Source organism: Anomaloglossus baeobatrachus, chromosome 8 (genome assembly GCF_048569485.1).
Source record: "Anomaloglossus baeobatrachus isolate aAnoBae1 chromosome 8, aAnoBae1.hap1, whole genome shotgun sequence".
In the NCBI taxonomy this organism is placed as follows: domain Eukaryota; kingdom Metazoa; phylum Chordata; class Amphibia; order Anura; family Aromobatidae; genus Anomaloglossus; species Anomaloglossus baeobatrachus.
The window spans coordinates 251,412,547-251,434,206 of record NC_134360.1 but is presented as its reverse complement, the minus strand read 5'-3'; the positions used below and the strand labels follow the sequence as shown (position 1 = coordinate 251,434,206).

The window sequence follows — 21,660 nt, the reverse complement described above, 5'->3', positions numbered from 1 at the left end:
GTCCAGTAGTCCCACCGGGCGAACGCCAGGGCGAGCACCGAGAGGCAGTGTCCAGTAGTCCCACCGGACGAACGCCAGGGCGAGCACGGAGAGGCAGTGTCCAGTAGTCCCACCGGGCGAACGCCAGGGCGAGCACCGAGAGGCAGTGTGCAGTAGTCACACCGGGCAAACGCCAGGGCGAGCACCGAGAGGCAGTGTCCAGTAGTACCACCGGGCGAACGCCAAGGCGAGCACCGAGAGGCAGTGTCCAGTAGTACCACCGGGCGAACGCCAGGGCGAGCACCGAGAGGCAGTGTCCAGTAGTCCCACCGGACGAATGCCAGGGCGAGCACGGAGAGGCAGTGTCCAGTAGTCCCACCGGGCGAACGCCAGGGCGAGCACCGAGAGGCAGTGTCCAGTAGTCACACCGGGCAAACGCCAGGGCGAGCACCGAGAGGCAGTGTCCAGTAGTACCACCGGGCGAACGCCAAGGCGAGCACCGAGAGGCAGTGTCCAGTAGTACCACCGGGCAAACGCCAGGGCGAGCCCGGAGAGGCAGTGTCCAGTAGTACCACCGGGCAAACGCCAGGGCGAGCACCGAGAGGCAGTGTCCAGTAGTCCCACCGGACGAACGCCAGGGCGAGCACCGAGAGGCAGTGTCCAGTAGTACCACCAGGAGAACGCCAGGGCGAGCACCGAGAGGCAGTGTCCAGTAGTACCACCGGGCGAACGCCAGGGCGAGCACGGAGAGGCAGTGTCCAGTAGTACCACCGGGCGAACGCCAGGGCGAGCACGGAGAGGCAGTGTCCAGTAGTACCACCGGACGAACGCCAGGGCGAGCACGGAGAGGCAGTGTCCAGTAGTACCACCGGGCGAACGCCAGGGCGAGCACGGAGAGGCAGTGTCCAGTAGTACCACCGGGAGAACGCCAGGGCGAGCACCGAGAGGCAGTGTCCAGTAGTACCACCGGGAGAACGCCAGGGCGAGCGCGGAGAGGCAGTGTCCAGTAGTCCCACCGGGTGTAGATGCCAGGAGGGGACTCTACACTCCTGGAATCTACGTATGTGTAATATATGTGTGTGTGTGTGTATTTATATATATATATATATATATATATATATATATATATATATATATATATATATATATATATATATATATATATATATATATACATGTGTGTGTTTTGGTTATAGTGGATCCTCTGTATTTTGGAGTTCTCTGTGAGAATGCGCGGCAGTTTTTAGAATTCCTATTTAAGTGAATGGGGTCAGCCATGATTGCAACGCCGACCTCTCTAGTGACAGCCGCTGCAGCATTGTTGAGATGTGGCACTCGCATCATTTATAACACATTTTAGGCGGCTTTCACACTATGTTTTTTTAACATGCGTCATGAACGTTTTTTTGCTGTAAAAGTGGATCCTGTTTTTACGAAGAAAAACGCATGTGTTATTTTGCAGGATCCTGTCACTTGAAGTTTATGGGCAGGCATTGAAGTCATGTGATCAGAGTGAGGGGAACTGAACGTGATAGACTGGGAGCCGGCATCTGACAGCTGGAGACGCTAGTAACCAAGGTAAACATCGGGTAACTAAGCGAAGTGCTTTGCTTGGATACCCGATATTTACCTTGGCTACGAGCGTCCGCAGCTGCTAGGAGCCAGGCTGCCTGCTCCGTGCACACGTAACCAAGGTAAACATCGGGTAACTAAGTGAAGCGCTTTGCTTGGTTACCCGATATTTACCTTGGTTACGAGCGTCCGCCGCTCTCAGGTGGGGGAGAGAGAGAGAGGCGAAAGAGGGAAGGGGAGAGAGATACTGCTCACGCCAGGCTGGTTTCTGGGCATGCTCAGTAGAGCAAGCAGGATCCTGTCTATCAGCATGCCAGCGTTCACATGAGTTTGCGTGCAGTATAGTCAGGATCCAGCAATTTGTAGTATTTGGACGCAGCTCAAAAATGCTACAAGTAGCGTTTTTGAAAAAAGTTAAAAAACTGCAAGTCGCTGGATCCTCACTATAACGCACGCAAACGCAGGTGAACGCGAGTCCATTACTATGCATTGAAATGAAAACGCATTTGCACTGGATCCGTTTTTGCGTTAAAAAATGTTCATGACGCATATTAAAAAAGCGTAGTGTGAAAGCCGCCTTATGTGATATTCTGTAAATATGAGAATAGCGTCTAAGATAAGACACTTTAAAGGAGTTTTCCAGGACTTAGATATTCGTAGGCTAGCCTTAAAATGGGTCATCACTATCCCATCATTTAGGTAAGACATCCAACACCCATCACCCCACCGATCTGCTATTTGTGGGACCTGCGTTGGTCATAAACAATTTAGGCCTCTTTCACACATCCGTTTTTCACCAACAGGCACAATCCGGCAAATTGCGGATAAAACTGATTTGGCGTCGAATCCGTTTTATTCCCCATAGACTTGTATTAGTGCTGGATTGTGCTGGATGGCCTTACATTGCAGGCGGCAAAATTTCTTGGTTCGACTGCCGGAAAGGACGCAGCATGAAACTTTTTTGTCTCTGGCAAAAAACGGACCGGCGCCGTCCGGCATGTTGTATAATGGAAGTCTATGGGCGCCGGATCCGTCGTCATCTGGCATATGACGGAATCCAACGACTGATCCGGTTTTTTGAACTGAACATGTATCACAACGGATCCGTCAAAAAACGGAAGGAACGCATGGAAAAAACGGATGCGATGGATCAGTTTTTTTGCCGGATCGTGCCTGATGGCAAAAAAAATGAAGTGTGAAAGCAGCCTTATGGACAGCGCCATACACCATATAGAGGTCGTTCTCAGGTACTGCAGCTTAGCGCCCATTGAAGAGAGCGGAGCTGCACTACCTTATAACGATCAGTGGTGCAGCGGAGCTGTGCTGTTCCACGCTGCGTACGCCTGGCCGATGGTGGATCTGCAGACCATAGATCGGTGAGGTGCTGAACTTACATTGAGGACCTTAAAATGTGATTCCTTGTCAATCCCTTTCATCGCCGCCAAAAAATGCAAATGCTATGAAAGCTCGATTGTTGATTTCTGCAGCTTTTCTCTTCCCGATGTCCGGCCAGTAATCTCCTGACTTGTTTTGCCTCTTATTCAGAATGCGTATACGACAGAATAGCACAAGACACTATGGACGAGAATGAGATTGCGCAGAGGCTCTCCAAAGTCAACAAGTACATCTGCGAAAAGATCATGGACATCAACAAGTCCTGTAAAAACGAGGAGAGGAAAGAGGCCAAGTTCACTTTCCAATAAACCTGTTCCGATTTGTAAGTCGGGTCGATCGTCTCATTCCATCGGTTTTCAGCGCTTTGTCTGTTTCGCAGCAAGAACCAAAACACGCGTTCGATGACATTCGTGTGACCACGGAAGCTGAAGCACAACGATGCAACTCTTACCGGAAAGTATTCAAGCACTTATTCCTATCAGCAATGGGACTGGAAACGACAAGGCGCCATTGCACCGCCGTCGGGATATCTGCCTCGGCTATCCAGTTGCTCACTTTTTTGCCTTCAGTTCCCGATTGCGCCGTATCTGCTCTTGTTTTACATTTTTCATTGCCAAAAAAAAATATTGGTAACACAAAAAAAAACTCCCTCTAAAATATGAAAAAAATAGTATTTACATATTTACCTTTTAATTTCTGTCTCGATTTGTTCATTTTTTTGTTGACAGGAAACATCGTCGCTGTTTTCTTTTACGTCAGAATGTCAAAAATGCGTGGTGAGGCAGCGATGCCCCCTGCGCCCATCATGCTGGCCTAGTACAGTCCTGGCGCCTCTTCTGATCAGTAGGCGCGGTGCGATGCCATGGTTATGCCTCAATGCAAGCCTAGTAATCAGGAGAGGCGCCATGGATATCGGCGGGGAGGAGGAGGAGGAGGTTCTCTGGGCCATGGACTACAGTTGTGGCTGCTGCTCCAGGGTCTTGCAAATCTGTTTGCTCAACTCTAAGGGGTACTTTGCACGTTGTGACATAGCTACTGCGATATTGTCGGGGTCAAATCGAAAGTGACGCACATCCGGCGCCGGTAACGACGCCGCAACGTGTAAAGCCTAGATGCGCCGATAAACGATCGCAAAAGCGTTGAAAATCGGTGATCTGTGTAGTGTCGGGCATTTTCATAATATTGCACCAATAGGAGATACGATGTTGTTCCTCGTTCCTGCGGCAGCACACATCGCTGTGTATGAAGTCGCAGGAGCGAGGAACATGTCCTTACCTGCCTCCGCCGGCTATGCGGAAGGAAGGAGGTGGGCGGGATGTTTCGTCCCGCTCATCTCCGCCCCTCCGCTTCTATTGGCCGCCTGCCGTGTGACGTCGCTGTGACGCCACACGACCCGCCCCCTTAGGAAGGAGGCGGTTCGCTGGCCAGAGCGACGTCGCAGGGCAGGTAAGTGCGTGTGAAGCTGCCGTAGCGATAATGTTCACTACGGCAGCTATCACAAGATATCACATCTGCGACGGGGGCGGGGACTATCGCGCTCGGCATCGCTACAATCAGCTAGCAATGTCGCAACGTGCAAAGTACCCCTAATAACTAGACAAAATCTCTGTTCAAGTGGTCACATCAATTTCATGCTGCCCGAACCATGGACACCATGAAATACAGACCGGTTCCCTCATATTCTCAAGAGATGGCTTTAAAAATAAGTCAAGCACTGGGAGAAGAATGTGCTGAGTGACAGGTGATTGCGTATAGGGAAAGACCTGTCAATCAAGCTAGAGGGAACCTCCCACTGGACTCCTCTTTCAAGTGCTATGTTCTCTTAAACTCTGCAGCCTTTCATAGTAAAGCATTGCTCTCTGCAGTGAGGGAGTACCACTGTGTTTTCGGCTGATGAGTCCCCTATGAGTCTTGGAAAGCTAAGGAACACCCGGTCCTATTGGTGGTCATTCAGCTTTCCAAGCAACAGATGTAATATCTCAAAATAATTTATGGTTGGCTGAAAGAATCGGCGCAGTTTGCCTTTTTTGTCGTCTTTTTTTGTTGTTTTTTATGTTTTTCTGCCTTTAATACCGAGTTTACAATTGTCCAGAGTAAAGCTGTGTCTTACAGATGTGTTTTCTAGGTCTGAACGCTGACGTTTTGCACATATTTTATATTCTGTGCCATGAGATTGCTTGACTTAGTACTTGAATATGAGTATTTCTTGTAGTAAATGAGCCTGGTTCCCAGGTACGAGAAGTGACCAATAACTGCCAATTACAGTTTACCTTATTATATGCTGCAATCTGATTGGTTGCAACAGCCCCCAAATATTGCCAATTTTTGTCTTTGGACGTGAGGTCCATGTTTTCTTTTTTAATGCTGCCTCAAAAACATCTACAGAATGGTAAAATAATGCTCCCTGTCTCCATCATGATGGGGGGGTCCTCATAAAATCTCTGATTACTCCCACATTTAGGGGATTCCTTCAAGCCTTAATATATGTTTGATACCTAGAATAGCACAGCATGCTCTGACACTCTAAAGGGCACTTTACACGCTGCGATATCGGTACCGATGTCGCTAGCGAGCGTACCCACCCCCGTCGGTTGTGTGACATGGGAAAATCTCTGCCCGTGGCGCACAACATCTGTAACACCCGTCACACGTACTTACCTGCCCTGTGACGTCGCTGTGACCGGCGTACCGCCTCCTTTATAAGGAGGCAGTTCGTTCGGCGTCATAGCGACGTCACTAAGTGGCCGCCCAGTAGAAGCGGAGGGGCGGAGATGAGCAGCCGGAATATGCCGCCCACCTCCTTCCTTCCGCATTGCCGGTGGACGCAGGTACGGTGAGTTTCCTCGTTCCTGCAGTGTCACACACAGCGATGTGTGCTGCCGCAGGAACGACAAACAACCTCGCTACTCCCCTGTCAACGATTTTTGGTGTTGGAGCGACCTCTCCAATACCAACGACTTTTACCTTTTTTGCAATCGTTTTAGGTCGCTCCTAGCTGTCACACGCTGCGATGTTGCTAACGACGCTGGATGTGCGTCACAAACACCGTGACCCAGACGATATATTGTTAGCGATGTCGCAGCGTGTAAAGCACCCTTAAGGCTATGTGCCCACGGGGAAAGTGCCCTGCGGATATATCATATGCAGGACATTCCGCAGGACATTCCGCGGAACAATCCGGAGGACATTCCGCGGAACAATCCGGAGGACATTCCGCGGAACATTCCGGAGGACATTCCGCGGAACATTCCGGAGGACATTCCGCGGAACATTCCGGAGGACATTCCGCGGAACATTCCGGAGGACATTCCGCGGAACATTCCGGAGGACATTCCGCGGAACATTCCGGAGGACATTCCGCAGGACATTCCGCAGGAGCTCTCAGAAATCCGCAGCACAAATTTGTGTGAGTTTTGCTGTGTTTTTGGTGCGGAGGTCCAGCGGATTGTCCTGTGGATATGGTGCGGGCATTCTGCATTGAGGATACAGTACCATGGCTTGGGCACTGCATCCTCAATGCAGAGCAAGTGCTGGAGTGATCGGGGCGTTCATACTTACCTGTATCGCACAGCAACTTGGTTTCCGGCCGGCTCCTGGAGAAGATGGGCGGGGCCTGGACAAGCTCCGGCTGTCACATGACCTCAGCTCATGCAGGCCCCGCCCACCTCTTGCAGCCCGCTCCTGGCTCCGTCCCGCTCTTCTACATGGAAGGAAGAGTCTCCGATGTCTTCAATCAAGGCAGGAAAGTATAGAGATCGCACGGAACAATCCGCAGGAATAATTGACATGCAGTTATTTGCGGCTGCGGGAATTCCGCGACATTTCCCGCAGGTGCAAAACCCGCAGCATTGAAACAGCACTCCTCAAATCCCATAGGATAACATGGGGAGTGCCTGTACTTGCGTAAACCTGCGGAATTGTCTGGAAAATACAGAAAATCGCCAGGTTTTCCGCAGCAAAATCCGCATGAATTCTGTCCTGTGGGTACAGAGCCCTTACTATCAAAAACACTTAGGGTTAAATGGGTTGTTCAAAAGATGGGAATCCTCGCTGATCGGCTCAGAGTTGGGGGAGCAAAGTCTTGGCGATCGTTGCTGCCACTTCAGTAAAGGGTTAATCTCATCTTCTATATTCAGGATCGCACCGCTCCTCTACTCCAAGGCTTCCTTTTTGCTCGGAGGCATTGTGTAGAATATTTTTCAGTTCGGAATAGCGACATGTTTGAGCCATTGGTCCGCACTGTACAATCTCTAATACTGCTAGTGTAGGCAGCTTCACATTTCCAGGATCAGAGGAGCACAGGGGCAAACGGGAACTGATCCAGGGGTCCGGCCAGCGTCAGCGCAGTGCTATAGCAAACAGCACCGTGCTCCCTGCCTGGGAGGACGGCCACCACAAAGAGAATGCAGAGGTGGCTGGTAACCTAGGCAACGAACAGTAAACCATCCATTCTGGAGGACGGAGAGGACCTTTAACAAGAGCTAGACTGCAAAGTTGTTTGGATTTACAAGTACTTTGCATTTTATTTGTTTATCATGATGAGAAAACCCCTTTAATAGATTACAGAGCTCAGTTATCTCGGTCGGTTCTGTGGATATTGAAGGGTGTTGCTCCATTTAACTTTGGGTGGTCTTAACCCCATTCATAGCGATTATTCCAATCAAGAGGGGCCCAACAATCATATTTGTCACCTATTTTGTGTGTAGGGGAATAATTTATTAAAAAAAAAATGTTGAAATGACCGCACAAAGATTAAAGGGTTGTCCATTTATTTATTATTTTACTCTAGATTCTAAATGGTTAAAGTGGTGACGCCTCAACAATCCTCCGCTGTCTCCTGCTTTGACATTTCTTGGGTACACCCCTTGTATCTGCTCAATAAACAGGAAATGACTGCTCAGCCAATCACTGGCCTCAGCAGCGACACACCCCTTCCAGCCATTGGATGAGGGTCACTTCCTGCGTGTAAGGAGGGAACAGGAAGTAGAGAAAAATGGAAGACTGTGAAGTGTCTTAAAGGGAGCCTTGGAGGATCCGGGCAACAATTACCACTTTTTTTGTTATTTATGCCATTCTTTTATCTTTTTTGATGTCTTCAACTGTTTTCTTTGCCTTTTATGAGTTCACCTTTAAATCTTCATCCGTTCCTTTTTTGTTATTGTTGCACTTTATTGGCTGAGACTTGACTTAGACAATACATAGGAGTAGTGATGTCACTTTCTGGCATACGAGGTCCTGCGGGGGGCGCTGTCTACCTATAACCTACAATGGTGTATTAAATACAATGCAATAGCAAAAAATGTTATTAATCCCAGCAAACCGATGCTCGCTGCCCAGAATCATGCCTCATTATGTTTACATCCAGCTTCTAAAGCCTCTACATGGCACAAACACTTTCTGCATACTTTTTTTTAGTATTTTTTTGCACTAAGCTCAAACCCGTGAATAAATTATATTTATTTTCTTCCTAAAAAAACCTATAAAGTGTTAATATGTGGTTTTATTTGCACTATTGTATCATGTAAAAATGCAATTGAAAATCGTGCACCAAAATTTGCCTCTGGAGTGAACCCTTTGGGGGCAGCCGTGTTGTGAGTGGAGGAGGGGGCAGCGCATTGCGCCGTGAAAGAAATGCCCCACCTTTTTTTTTTATTGGCTTATTAATCAGATTTTAGTAAAGCAGAAATAGTAACCCAGATTAGGAAGAGGGACAGGACCTAAAACCGCTTGAGGCTTGTCACGGACTAGTGTGTCTCCGATGGGGGCAGATTTTTGGCCAAAAATTAATTTCCTAAGAATTGGCGCAAGTAAGAAACAGTTGATTTTATTCTTAGCAGTAGGGGTTGATTTTAGGAAGCCTCAATGTGGCCTCCCTTAGGAGCGAATCTGCCTAATTATATAATAGTATGACGAAACTCTATGACTTATTGCTTTAGTAATCAGATTTTTGTAAAATAAAGGGAAAAAAAAGTGTAGGTTCGAGCCCTTAGGCTATGGGCGCACGCTGCGGATTTACCGCGGATTTTACCGCGGATTTGCTGTGGATTTGCGGCAGAAAATGTATCTAACATTTCTGCAGTCCTTCCCCAGCAAAACCTATGGGTATAAAAAAAATGCTGCGCTTTTTTATACCTGCGGATTTACCCGCGGAATTTCCGCTGCAGAATTAATGTGCATGTCACTTCTTTTCTGCAGGTCCCTGTGGCTTTACCATTAATTATTGGTAAAAACCCGCAGGGACAAACCTGCGGAAAAACTGCAGACATTCTGCACCAAACCGCGGCAAAACCACATGCAGATTTCGTTGCGTTTTTGGTGCAGTTTTTTACCACAGGTGCGGGATTCTTTCAGAGGGTCCGCTTTTTCCTTAAGAAAAGGTCAGTTTCTAGAGCACACATGGCCTTATAGTGCTGTGAATTGTGTCTGTGCTGATATCCTAAATGATGAGAAGCCACCTGATAAATACAACCTGGTATCCCACTAATGCATTTTTAGTCTATGTGCCCACGTGGCGGGTTTTTTTTTGTTGCATTTTTCATGCATTTTTCCTTGCTTCTTTTAATCAATGAATGCATTGAAAAAGCATCTCAGCAAAGTCTATCGGAATCGTGACTCGCTGTGCACACGCTGCTTCTTTTTTCTTGCAGATTTTGTTGCTGTCAATGGTTTCTATGTTTTCTATAATCCCCTGCAATGCTTTCACTACAGGGGATTATAGCGCAGCACTTCTCCTCACACACTGTGCATACAGCATGGTGTGCGAGGCTCTCCGTAGCTCAGTAACCTGGCATCGTCATGGTGACGACCCAGGGTTACTATGGCAGCGATCGGGTCCCTGTAATCGCATTCCAGGGACCCAATCACCAGGGGGATGTAAGCGATCCCTCTCCCTGCTTTAATTGCAGCAATCAGGGGCTTAAACTGCCGGGAGCGGCGCGGGCTCCGCACTGGGCAGTGAGAGCCAGGTCCCAGCTGTAGCATCAGCTGGAGACCCGGCGATGATCACAGGGGAACAGTGCAGGGAACCCCCGCAGTCGCCATGACTAAAAAGAAGCATGGAAAAATGCATATGAAAAAACGCGCAAAACAAAAACTGTGCGTTTTTTCTTCCTGACAAAACATGCTTTTTTATCGTGCAGAAAAGAAGCGTAGAAAAAAGCAACGTGGCCACATTGCCTTACTTTGATTTTTTTTTAAAGCAGAGAAATTCACTTAAAGAGAATTTGTCAGCAGGTTTTTACTATGTAATCTGACTATACGATAAGGTAGGTACAGAGACCTTGATTCCACCAATGTATCACTTAGGTTACTGGGTGCAGTTTTGATACAGTTTTGTCCGCTGCAGATCTAGCAGAGCTGACACTTCGGTTTACTGACGGAAAGTCGCCAATCAGTGCTGGAGGAGTGGTTGGACTAGTAGCTATGAGGTCAGTAGTCCTGTAGTGATGATCTTCTATTGCTAAAACACTGTATTTAAACAGCAAAATAAACCCAGTACGTGACATCATTGGATTCAGGGTCTCTGCTCCTGCGGTATGCGACTCCGAGATTACAAAGCAAAAATCTGGTGACGTATTCCCTTTATGATATGTTTCTGTTGTGTCTGAAGCCAGTTTGTCATCTGATTTTCCACAAGGAAATCTGCAGGTGGATTTTCTGGTGCCAATGCTTTATCACAACCCCTCTGATCGGCCCCCGGCGCTGTCCAGCCGTCATCCCATTCACAGCCCGGCTGCCGCCATGGAGCGCACGCGTCGGGTGCACTTCGAGGCAAAGCTCTGGCGGTGTTTTCTGCTTCTTGTGGTTTGCAGCACTTTGTTTCTATTTTAGAGAGATGAATTGTATTTTTTACTTCCAGATTGTTAATTATTAAATACTATAAAACAATCTCCGCTGTCTTGTATTTTGTTTCGAAATATTCGGCGCGGGGGGGAAACACTTATTTGCAACAAGTTAAAGAAAAAAAACCAAATATTTTATGACTTTTGGCAAAATGGTGAAAGTGCGGTTTTGATGGTGAAAGATTCGGTACTTGCAGCTATTGGGTGTTTGATCCGCGCGGCGGCGGCGGCGGCGACACGTCGTCTCTGGGCTCGGTTCAGCTTTTTGTCAGGATTAATGTATGGATTAAATTACTGAGATTTACAAAACAGCCTCCGGCTTTTACTGTTAGATGCCGTATATTACATAGAGGGGCGATGGAAGGGTACGTAAATGAAAACCGTCATACGGTGCAAACGACAAACTGACACTGACCGCGCAAAAACTACTGGAGAATGATGCTTGTGAAAGAAAACCAGTACGTAGTGAACATTGATGCACATAGACTTCGCCTTTACCTTCATGTGCTGGACACCTGGCGGCCTCGCATTATACGACCGTCCTCCATCATTTCTGGTGACTTTTGAACTCTAAAATGGACCAAAATGGCTCAACTGAATTCAATTGAATGAAAACTGGCGTCCAAAGACTTTTTTTTGCAGTGTATTTAATCTTGTTAGTTACCGATCACTTGGCTTAGGACACCTAAATTGGAGAACTAAGCCATCAACATCAAGTCACCAGATGTCTATAGTGTTGTTGTCACAAGTGTGTCACGGGTGACAGACAGTCATGTGGTTTCTGGCAATAGAAGGTCACAGCGTTTGGTTGCACAGAATGCTCCCTGACTGTCCATTGTTCCTGCTGTCAGTAGTCATTGGTATAGGAGCTTTCCTGCTGGATTCATCTCTCCCTTTTGGACCCAGCAGGAGCTCGCCTTCCACCCAGCTGCTGATCAGCAGTATTCCCTTTGTGTATATATACCTCTTCCTTCCTTTGGACTGGTGCTAGTGATATTTTCAGTTCCTTCAACCACTGGTTGCAAGCAGGTGGCTTGTTCTCCTCTGTTGTATCATTGCTGAAAACTTTGCTTAACTTCTATCTGAGTCATCTATAGAGAAGTAGTTCATGCATTTTCCTCTGTGTGTCCTCCTTGTGTCTTCTATAGTGTTTAGTGGGGTTGATGAAGGGCTCATCCCATCCGTTCCCTATTTAGGGTCCCAGCACTAGGGATAACTATGGTCAGGTATCTGGCTTTGCGCATAGGTCTAGAACCTATCTATGGTGGTGAGGGACCCCAGGGGCCAGCAGTAGATTCGGTCAGGGGTCACCATCTTCCCTCTCCCTAGGCACAGGGTTTCCTTTCTTTTTCGCCGTGCACTTGCTACTTCCCTGTATATAGCATGACAGTTGCACCATGATAGATTCTTATTAAAGCATTGATGAAGGCCAAAGAGGAAAAAAAAAAATATTAAGGAAACAGTCTCACATGTATCCATTGGTATTGCAGGTGGGCATTATTTTTTTTTTTTACCTGCCATATCTGAAAAAGTTATGGACAAGAGAAAGCTTCGGCGATTGGGGGGGGAGTTGATGTCATACACCCTTTTTAATGGCTCTGGACACCTCTAACTTAAAAAAAAAAAAAAAATTATATATGGCATATATACATAAAATCTAAATCTATATATATATCTATATTATATATATATATATATATATATATATATATATATATATATATATATATATATATATATATATATATATTTAAATCGAATATATAAATAAATATCTAAATCTAATATATAAATATATATACTATATATATAAAATATATATATATATATATATATATATAATTTATATAAAATCTAAATCTATATACGGTATATATCTAAATCTAATATATAAATATCTAAATATATATATAAAATCTAAAAATATATATATAATATATAAATATATTACATGTTCATAGTTAATAAAATTATGCTAAATTTGAGTCTGAAATATTATTCATTTTCATATACTCTGTTAAGTTTGCAGCTTGATCCATATTGCAGATTCTTTTTTTTCTTGTAAGAGTGTCCCTCTCAGTAATATAGGTTGAATATGAGATCTGTGTTTATCCAGAGAGCTACGGTCTTCAATTGTTTTCATGTATCAGTTCAGCTCCAGAACAACACTTATTTTCTTTCCATGTGCTTTCCTTCGTGCCTATAGAGCGTTTTCCCTTCTCCCCCCGAGATACTTTTTCCCCTCGACACTGCGTATTTCTGAACAAGAGAGCCAAGAATTGTCAGAAGCAGGACTTCTTATATTTAAAAATCTAATAATAAATTTGCATTATTTTTGCAAATTTCTCGGATAAAGGACTTGCTGTCACAAGTAGGTTTTTGGTATTTTTTTCATTTCATGGCCTTTATATAAGAGACTTTGTATTAATCGTGCATTTAATTCTAGAATAACCTGAAATGTTGGATGATGGATTATGTCTTTATTACTGTAAGACTAAGACAAAGAAAATTGTGTTACCTTGAAAAAGTTCCCTCCGTCAGTGTTTTTCTTCCCGGTATAATTTGGGGGGTAAATATTAGGCGGCTTCTCAATAATCTCCAAACTCCTATTTAAAGTTTAAAAAACAATAATCTGCAGTTCGTGATTAAAGGCAAGGCCGAATGATGGAAAGCCCCACCCGGGGAGACCCACGCAGGAAAACCTCCATATTACACTGTAAAGCATAAAAAATATACAATGTTCCTGTCACATCAGGTATTAAAATTCACAAATAGAACTCCATCACCTCTTAAAGGGGAATTCCATGTTACATGCAATTTGATATAGTTGCACAATGGCTATTAGTAAAGAATTTCTAGTTTCCAGTGCAGAATGCGGCAGCTAAGAGTCGTCTATAAACCTACCTTCACTCAGCCATAGTTACGGCTCTGATCTTCCCGAAAAATATCCACTTGATTTCACCTACAGCACTTCCATGCTACACCCATTACCTTTAACTCACTACCTGTCATGGATGTGTCACATGTGACAGACAGTCATTGGTTTCGGGCCATAGAAGGTCACAGCGTTTGGCTGCGCAGAATGCTCCCTGACTTTCCATTGTTCCTGCTGTCAGTATTCATTGGTATAGGAGCTTTCCTGCTGGTTTCATCTTTCTCCCTTTTTGGACCCAGCAGGAGCTCGCCTTCCACCAAACTGCTGATCATCAGCATCCCCTTGCTGTTTAAATACCCCTTCCTTCTTTTCTTGGACTGGTGCTGGTGATATTTTCAGTTCCTTCAAGCCTTGGTTGCAAGCAGGTGGCTTGTACTCTTCTGTAGTATCATTGCTGAAAACTCTGCTGAACTTCTACCTCAGTCATGTAACATGTAGTTCATACATTCTCCACCTGTGTCTTCTTTAGTGTTTATTGGGGTTGACTTAGAGCTCATCCCATTCGTTCCCTATTTAGGGTCCAGCACTGGAGGTATCTAGGCTCAGGTATGCGGCTCGGCGCATAGGTGCGAAACCCATGTAGGGTGGTGAGGGACCCCAGGGACCAGCAGTAGGATCAGTCAGGGGTCACCATCTCCCCCTTCCCTAGACATAGGGTTTCCCTTCCCTTTTGCCATGTGCTTGGTACTTCCCCGTACCTAGCATGACACTACCCCAGACTGAGACCTGCTCCGTAGATCAGAGGTGGGTGACATTTTCCCAAAAGACCAGATCAGAGACCATGTCTGTCGTGGGGTGCCAAAGCAACAGGCAGAATTTAATTCTACTCATTATCATAATTGTTTTTTGATTTTTTTTTAGCTCTTAAAGGGGTTGTCCGGAACTTTTTTTTCTTCTTTTTACTATGGACGAAAGTTGATGCTAACTACCTGCTTGATCTACCTGGTGCCTACACCGAGTGGTCACGGACCACTTCTTCCAACGTTTCTGCTGCTTCATTTCAACAGAGCAGCTCTTCCTCTTCTCTGCTGATGGGGCGTGACGCTTAACGTCATGTTGATTGACAGTTGGCTGCCGCAGTTGGGGAGCGGTCTATCATTCAACATGACATCGGCAGTCTTTCTCCATCAACAGAGCAGGGCGGAAGAGACATCAGTGGAAGCCCGAGAGTCGCTGGCAGGGGTGATTGCCGTGTACCGGCGGAGATTAGCATCCTGCACAACAGGCTGGTAGCTGGGAACAGGCCCATAGTAAAATAATAAAGAATCCCATACAACCACTTTGTTTGTTGACCCGCTGCTACTTCTAATACCTGTTACGATAAGGCTCATTGTAGCTTATTCTTAACTGTAGCGGATAATCAAAATCATATAATTTACTGCTTTTTATACATTTTACAAAAAAAACAGTGAATCATCCTGTTAATTTAGCCCTTTCACCTTGACCAACAACTTCCAAAAAAATATGATGCCCCCAAAGTCCTGCTACAGAGTTTGATGGCCCTCAAACATTACGTTGTCCCCACAAAGCCCTCCACGCAGTAGGACATCTTCATAGCCTCCCCAAAAGTACTGACCACTTAAAACAAAATAAAACTAGTCTCCTGACCCTGTTCCCCCTCTGATCCGGTCTGTGCAGTGTACTGAGGCTCTTCACAGCTTTGGGATAATTCGGTAGATGACAAGCCACCATCATCATCCATTGCTCACTGCAGTTATCGATGCAGGACTTACTTCATTTGGGCCACAGCATTTTGTTATTTTTTTGGGGATCTGCTGGCACAATTAAGTTATGTCCTCACATCTGTTGCGCGCTCAGACACACAGGTCAGGCACAGTGCTCTGTGATGGACTAGGGAGCTGATGGCTCCCTACTTGTAACGGCAAACCACCCACTAAGCAGGACCCCGAGGTACCCCGAGACCTTTTAACCCCTATACAGGGATTTGGAATTACTGCAGGGTCCAGGGGTTCACTGCCTATGGTAGGCTGCAGTCCAGAGATGGGGATGGTCGACAGGCCGAGATCAAACCGAGATATCAGGCGAGGTACAAAACAGCAAGTAGGAGGAATGTCCAAAAAACAGGCCAAGGTCAAACCGCGATGTCAGGCGAGGTACAAAGCAGCAGGCAGGAGGGACGTCAATAAACAAAGCCGAGTTCATATGAAACATAGAGCAAGGTGCACAGTACCAGGAAGGATGTGGCTCACAGCAACACAAGACTATCTCTGGCAAGGAACCAGGGACACTGAAGGATACAAAAAGGGTGTGGTGCCTTCCCATAGGCTAAAGTAGGAGCTGATACTAGGTGGAAGGCGCACACCCCTACAGTCAGTCAGCAGTACTGCAAGTTCCAGCCAGACCAAGCTTGGTGAATGTGCGGCGACTCTACCCCTCCAGAGCCACTGGAACTGACTTCTCCCCCATCACCAGCACAGCCTGTAGTGTGAGCAGAGCAGCGCCTGGTGACCGGAGCAGACATCACCGGAGTAGGCCCTGGCGGAGATGTGACAGTAGAGCGGCGCCTGGAGACCGGGGCAGATGTCACCAGAGCAGGCCCTGGTGGAGACGTGACACTACTCCATCATTGTGTTCACTGATATCTGCATCCCAATGATACAGATGCCAATGAAATTCAGACGTCAGGCAGGTGCTGGATTGGAACAGCCAAAGGTCCACATGTGACCCAACGGCAACACTTTGCCCAGGTCTACCTTAGATTAACCGTTTACTAGTGCTGCACTTTTAGTTTCCCATCACCAGTCAATACTCCGACAATGAAACAGATGTGTGAACCCAGCCTTAGATTGTAAGCTTTTATGGTCAGGAACTTTTGTTCTGTTTTCTGTGTTGACATCCCTAACTTATATCATTACATAAGTAGCCAGAATTCCCAATCAAGACTTTGGGAAAACTTGGTGTGAACTCCTGTCGCAGTTATAGTGTAGGTCATTTTGGTTGTTCCTTAAGTGCCACAAAAGGAAATCTGATCTAAAGCCGTACGCAATAAAAGTGGCCAAACCTGACAATTTTGGGGGACTATGGTAGCCTTGCAACTCCTTGGCAGATGTCGTAGAAGGGTCAGCCATAATGATTAGATCTCAAACTCTGAACCTTTTTGTTCTTCCAGGAGATAAGTTGCCTCCATGGGTGTTGGTTTTGGCTTATTAACTTTTTCATATTGAAAAACATCCATATTTGGCCAAACCCAGTGTGTATGTGACTGGGGAATAATTGTTGGTCAAATGAGCTCTTGGCCAACTACTATCTAAAGCCTTTAGGAATAACTGAGTAGAAAGTTGACAGTAGAGGATCAAGACTTTGGAAAAACTTTGTGAGAACGGCAGCAGTTATAGTGTAGGTCATATTGGTTGTTCCTTAGGTGCCACAAAAGCAAATATGGTCTAAAGCCGTACACAATAAAAGTGGCCAAACCTGACAATTTTGGGGGACTAAGGTGGCCTCGCAACTCCTTGGCAGATGTCGTAGAAGGGTCAGCCATGATGATTAGATCTCAAACTCTGAACCTTTTTGTTCTCCCAGGAGATAAGTTGCCTCAACCGGTGTTGGCATTGGCATATTAACTTTCACATATTGAAAAACATCCATATTCGGCCAAACCCAGTGTGTATGTGACCTGGGGATAATTGTTGGTCAAATGAGCTCTTGGCCATCTGCTATCTAAAGCTTTTAGCAACAACTGAGTAGAAGGTTTAAAAGCTTGACAGTAGAGGATCAAGACTTTGGAAAAACTGTGTGAGAACTGGAGCAGTTATAGTGTAGGTCATATTGGTTGTTCCTTAGGTGCCACAAAAGCAAATATGGTCTAAAGCCGTACACAATAAAAGTGGCCAAACCTGACAATTTTGGGGGACTAAGTTGGCCTCACAACTCCTTGGCAGATGTCGTAGAAGAGTCAGCCATGAGGATTAGATCTCTCAGGAGATAAGTTGCCTCCACGGGTGTTAGCATTGGCTTATTAACTTTCTCATATTGAAGAACATCCATATTCGGCCAAACCCAGTGTGTATGTGACCTGGGGATAATTGTTGGTCAAATGAGCTCTTGGCCAACTACTTTCTAAAGCCTTTAGGAACAACTGAGTAGAACTTTTAAAAACTTGACAGTAGAGGACTTTTGTATACTGGTGATTTTTTTCGACCCTGAGGGTAAATGCTCTTGGTTTTAGAATGGCGCGGTTGTACATACACGTTATTGCTTTATGCCTCATAATATTTAAGAACATTAATTATCTCCAGGTATACCATCATCAAGTTTTGAAAGAAAGTTCTTGAGTAATTATTGAAGCATTCACCCTGAGTTGTTTAAGGCCCTTTTGACATTCATTCATATAGTGAAGACCGAGGAATCATTACTCTACAAAAATAGCTTCCCTAATGAGTGTTGGGTTTTCTGGCTGCATACATTTAATGAGACAATGGAGACTTAATGGATTTCTCTGAGACGTGATAACCTGCGCCAACCTTGTGTACAATATGGTCAGCACGGCTTCTCAGTCCATTACCTGCAATGAAAGTGAAATAAAGTTTTGCTTTACTCTCCGAGCTGCTTTCGATGGGAGTTAAGGGGCACGCGGTTTGCTTTGTATATGTTCCAGACGCTCACGTCACTAGACTGTGATTTACGTGACCTATAGACTTCACAATTCAATTTGCCTTTAATTGTCTACAGTTTTAGTTGATTTTTTTTCTTAATTCTACAAGATTAAGATCTTAATTAAAAGTTAAAGTTTTGACTGGTGTGTGTTCCAGTGCACACTGTGAATAAAGACCAAATCCAGTTACACCGACCCAATGGAGAGGCTCAGACACATTAGGACTAGGGCTGAGCGGATCCGAACTGTGAAAAGTCCGGATCCGCGCAGTTTCAAACATTTCCGGGTGCCGGGCCCGGATCCGGGATTTCGAGTGCACGATCCAGAACTGGGGAAAATAATTGAGAAATAAAGAAAAACAGAAACAAAACAGCGTTTCATACTTACCGAGACTCGGTGTCATGGTGGCACACTGCTTCCGGGTCGCGCATTCACTTCCTGTACTGTGCATCGTATACACACAGCTTTCCGTGTTTTCCCCGCCCACCGGCCGTCCTCTCATATGTCATTGGTGGCAGGCTGTGTCAGTATCTGCCTGCCGTGCAGTCACCGTGGCTGTCATTGTGTGCACAGCCTGCGGTCGTGCTCTATGGGTCATTGTCTGCACAGCCTGCGGTCGTGCTCTATGGCCGCTGGCTGTGTTATGTAGCAGAGCTGAAGCAGCATGGGACCTCGTGTGGATTACACCGGACCTGCAGGGTGTTGGGGGTTAATAAAGAGGTGAAGGAGGGTGTGTGTTTTGTACTTTACTCCAAATAAAGGATTTTTCTCTGTGTCTGTGTTTATTTACTTTCATTTACAGGTTAGTGTGATGCAGGTATCTCATAGACGCCTGTGCCATTACTAACATAGGGTTTAGTAGCAGCTGTACGCTGCTATTAACTCCTTTTTACTCCGATTGCCACCGCTCCAGGACAATCGAGAAGGGCCGGTATAGCACAGGGATTGTCACATCTAATAGATGCGGCAATACCAGGTGGCTGCAGGCTGAGAATACCAGCCGGCTTTATCATGGCTGGGGATGAAATTAGGGGGGACCGCACATCAGTTTGGTTTTTTTTTAATTTATTTAAATAATAATAAAAAAAAAGCCCCATCACCGTCACAGCCGCGCACACTTCTGACAGGAGCGTGCATGTGTTTCTGAAACACATGCACGTTCATCATACTGACCCGCAGACACGTACACGGCTTTCTTCGCCCACCAGCCATCCTGCCGCCTGTGATTGGTTTCAGTCAGCTGACACACTGCCACTGCGGGTGGGGGCGTATCTACCTGCAACCAATTATATCGGCCAGTGGGCGGGCAATACAATGAATATTGAATTGTCGGCTCCGGAGGGGAAAAGTGTGACCCAAAAGAAGTTTGCTGCCATGACACAGCCTCGGGTGCGTACACCGCACGCGCTCCTACCCGCCTATCCCCTCCACAAACTTTTTTTAATCTCCGGATTCTGGTCCCCATAGACTTATATGGGCACTGGAATCCGGAGCGGATCCAGATTTTTTTTTTTCAATCTGGCAGTGATCTGCCGATCCCGGATTTTGGTGGGTTAGATCAACTCTAATTAGGACATGTTAGCGGTTTCCATCAGAAAGTCTTGAAGACTTTATAGCTTTAATCTGAATGCAGATTTTAGCAATATGATCAGCTTTGGAAAAAAAAATGTATCTATGGAATATTAGAATTCTGGGTGGATTTATTTAGAAACTAAAGACTAACTACGGGTAAGAAATTGCCAAAAGGGCCTAAAAAGTAATTTCTCTGAATAGTAATTGTACCTTAGTGGTGCTAAATGGCAATCTTATAGCCTAGTCTGGCTAATATATATATAATATATATATATATATATATATATATATATATATAATATATATATATATATAATATATATATATATATATATATATATATATATATATGTGTATGTGTATGTATATATATATATATATATATATATATATATATATATATTTTAGTTAAAGGGAGTCTGTCAGCAGGATATCCCATGTGCATGTGGCTTGTTCAGAAACAAGTCCAGAAAAACCTTTACATGGTCAGTACATTCCTCAGTAACTGAAAAATCGGCATTGGAATTAATATGCAAATGAGGCTGAAGAACTATTTATAGATCTGAAACCCCCGTCGCTCGAGCTCTATTCTCTGTGCAGTTCAGCCGCCTCCTGCATAACTATTGGCTCCTTTGCCTGAAGTCACACAGCATAGAGGGAGGAGGAGGTGGCGTTTAGTGGGGAATAGAGCTGGAGAGACGGAGACTTCAGATCTACAAATAGCACTTCAGCCTCATTTGCATATTAATTCAAACACTAATTTCACAGTAACGGAGGGACGGACTGGCCATGTAAAGGTATTGCTGGACTTGTCTTTGAAAGGGCTACATGCGCATATAAATAGTTTGCAGTGGTAAATCCTGCTGTCAGATTCCCTTTAAATGATATAACTTTGCTAATACAGTTCATATAACAATTTTCAACAAGAAGCTCCAGTCTCTATCCTGGCAGGTCCAGGTCTGGGTTGTCCTCCACATCGGGCAGTCATTCGTGTGTCTGCTTGTCATCAGAGCTGTGAGGAAAAGTGGCTGGCCAACTGAACATTTCTATATCTAAGCCAGCCCCCTTCTCTGCTGACTCATTCATCTGTTACAGAGAAGGGGGCTGGCTTAGATATAGAAATGAGCCGTAAGCCTAGCAGGCTCTCCGCAAACACAGCTGTGGTCACAAAGCCGAAATAGGAAGCGCTTCCCTTTGCTAAACACGTATGGAAAACGGACATTTCAAGACTGAAGCTTGGTGTCAAAGAACGGGCACCTTCTAATAGCATGTTACATTAGTAAGTTGTATAATATACTTATTTTAGCTTATTTAAACGTCATTTTCTTTTCACTGGACACCCCCATTCATCTCAGACATAAAACTGTATTCAGAAGCTTTTCATGCCCCCCTATTGAGGACTGCATGATAATATTTCATCATTCATCAGGAAATGACTTGATTAAATATAATTTATAATCATAAATATATATATATATATATATATATATTATATACATACAGTTAGGTCCAGAAATCTTTGGCCAGTGACACAATTTTCGCGAGTTGGGCTCTGCATGCCACCACATTGGATTTGAAATGAAACCTCTACAACAGAATTCAAGTGCAGATTGTAACGTTTAATTTGAAGGTTTGAACAAAAATATCTGATAGAAATTGTAGGAATTGTCACATTTCTTTACAAACACTCCACATTTTAGGAGGTCAAAAGTAATTGGACAAATAAACCAAACCCAAACAAAATAGTTTTT

General features: G+C 45.2%; 1 protein-coding gene across 8 annotated transcripts in view; it reads left to right on the top strand.

The window, feature by feature from the left end:
* LOC142249007 (cytosolic carboxypeptidase 6-like) overlaps positions 1-21,660 on the top strand; it is a 2,064,630-nt gene that overhangs the window by 1,359,250 nt on the left and 683,720 nt on the right. Inside the window, exon 7 of one of the 8 annotated variants that reach the window (XM_075320544.1) lies at positions 3,097-10,833. The exons of the other annotated variants lie outside the window; for them this stretch is intronic. Within the exon in view, the coding sequence (XP_075176659.1) occupies positions 3,097-3,254 (158 nt within the window). The 3' untranslated portion in view covers positions 3,255-10,833. Of the gene's footprint in view, positions 1-3,096; positions 10,834-21,660 lie in introns of those variants that run through there. 8 annotated transcript variants of the gene reach the window in all.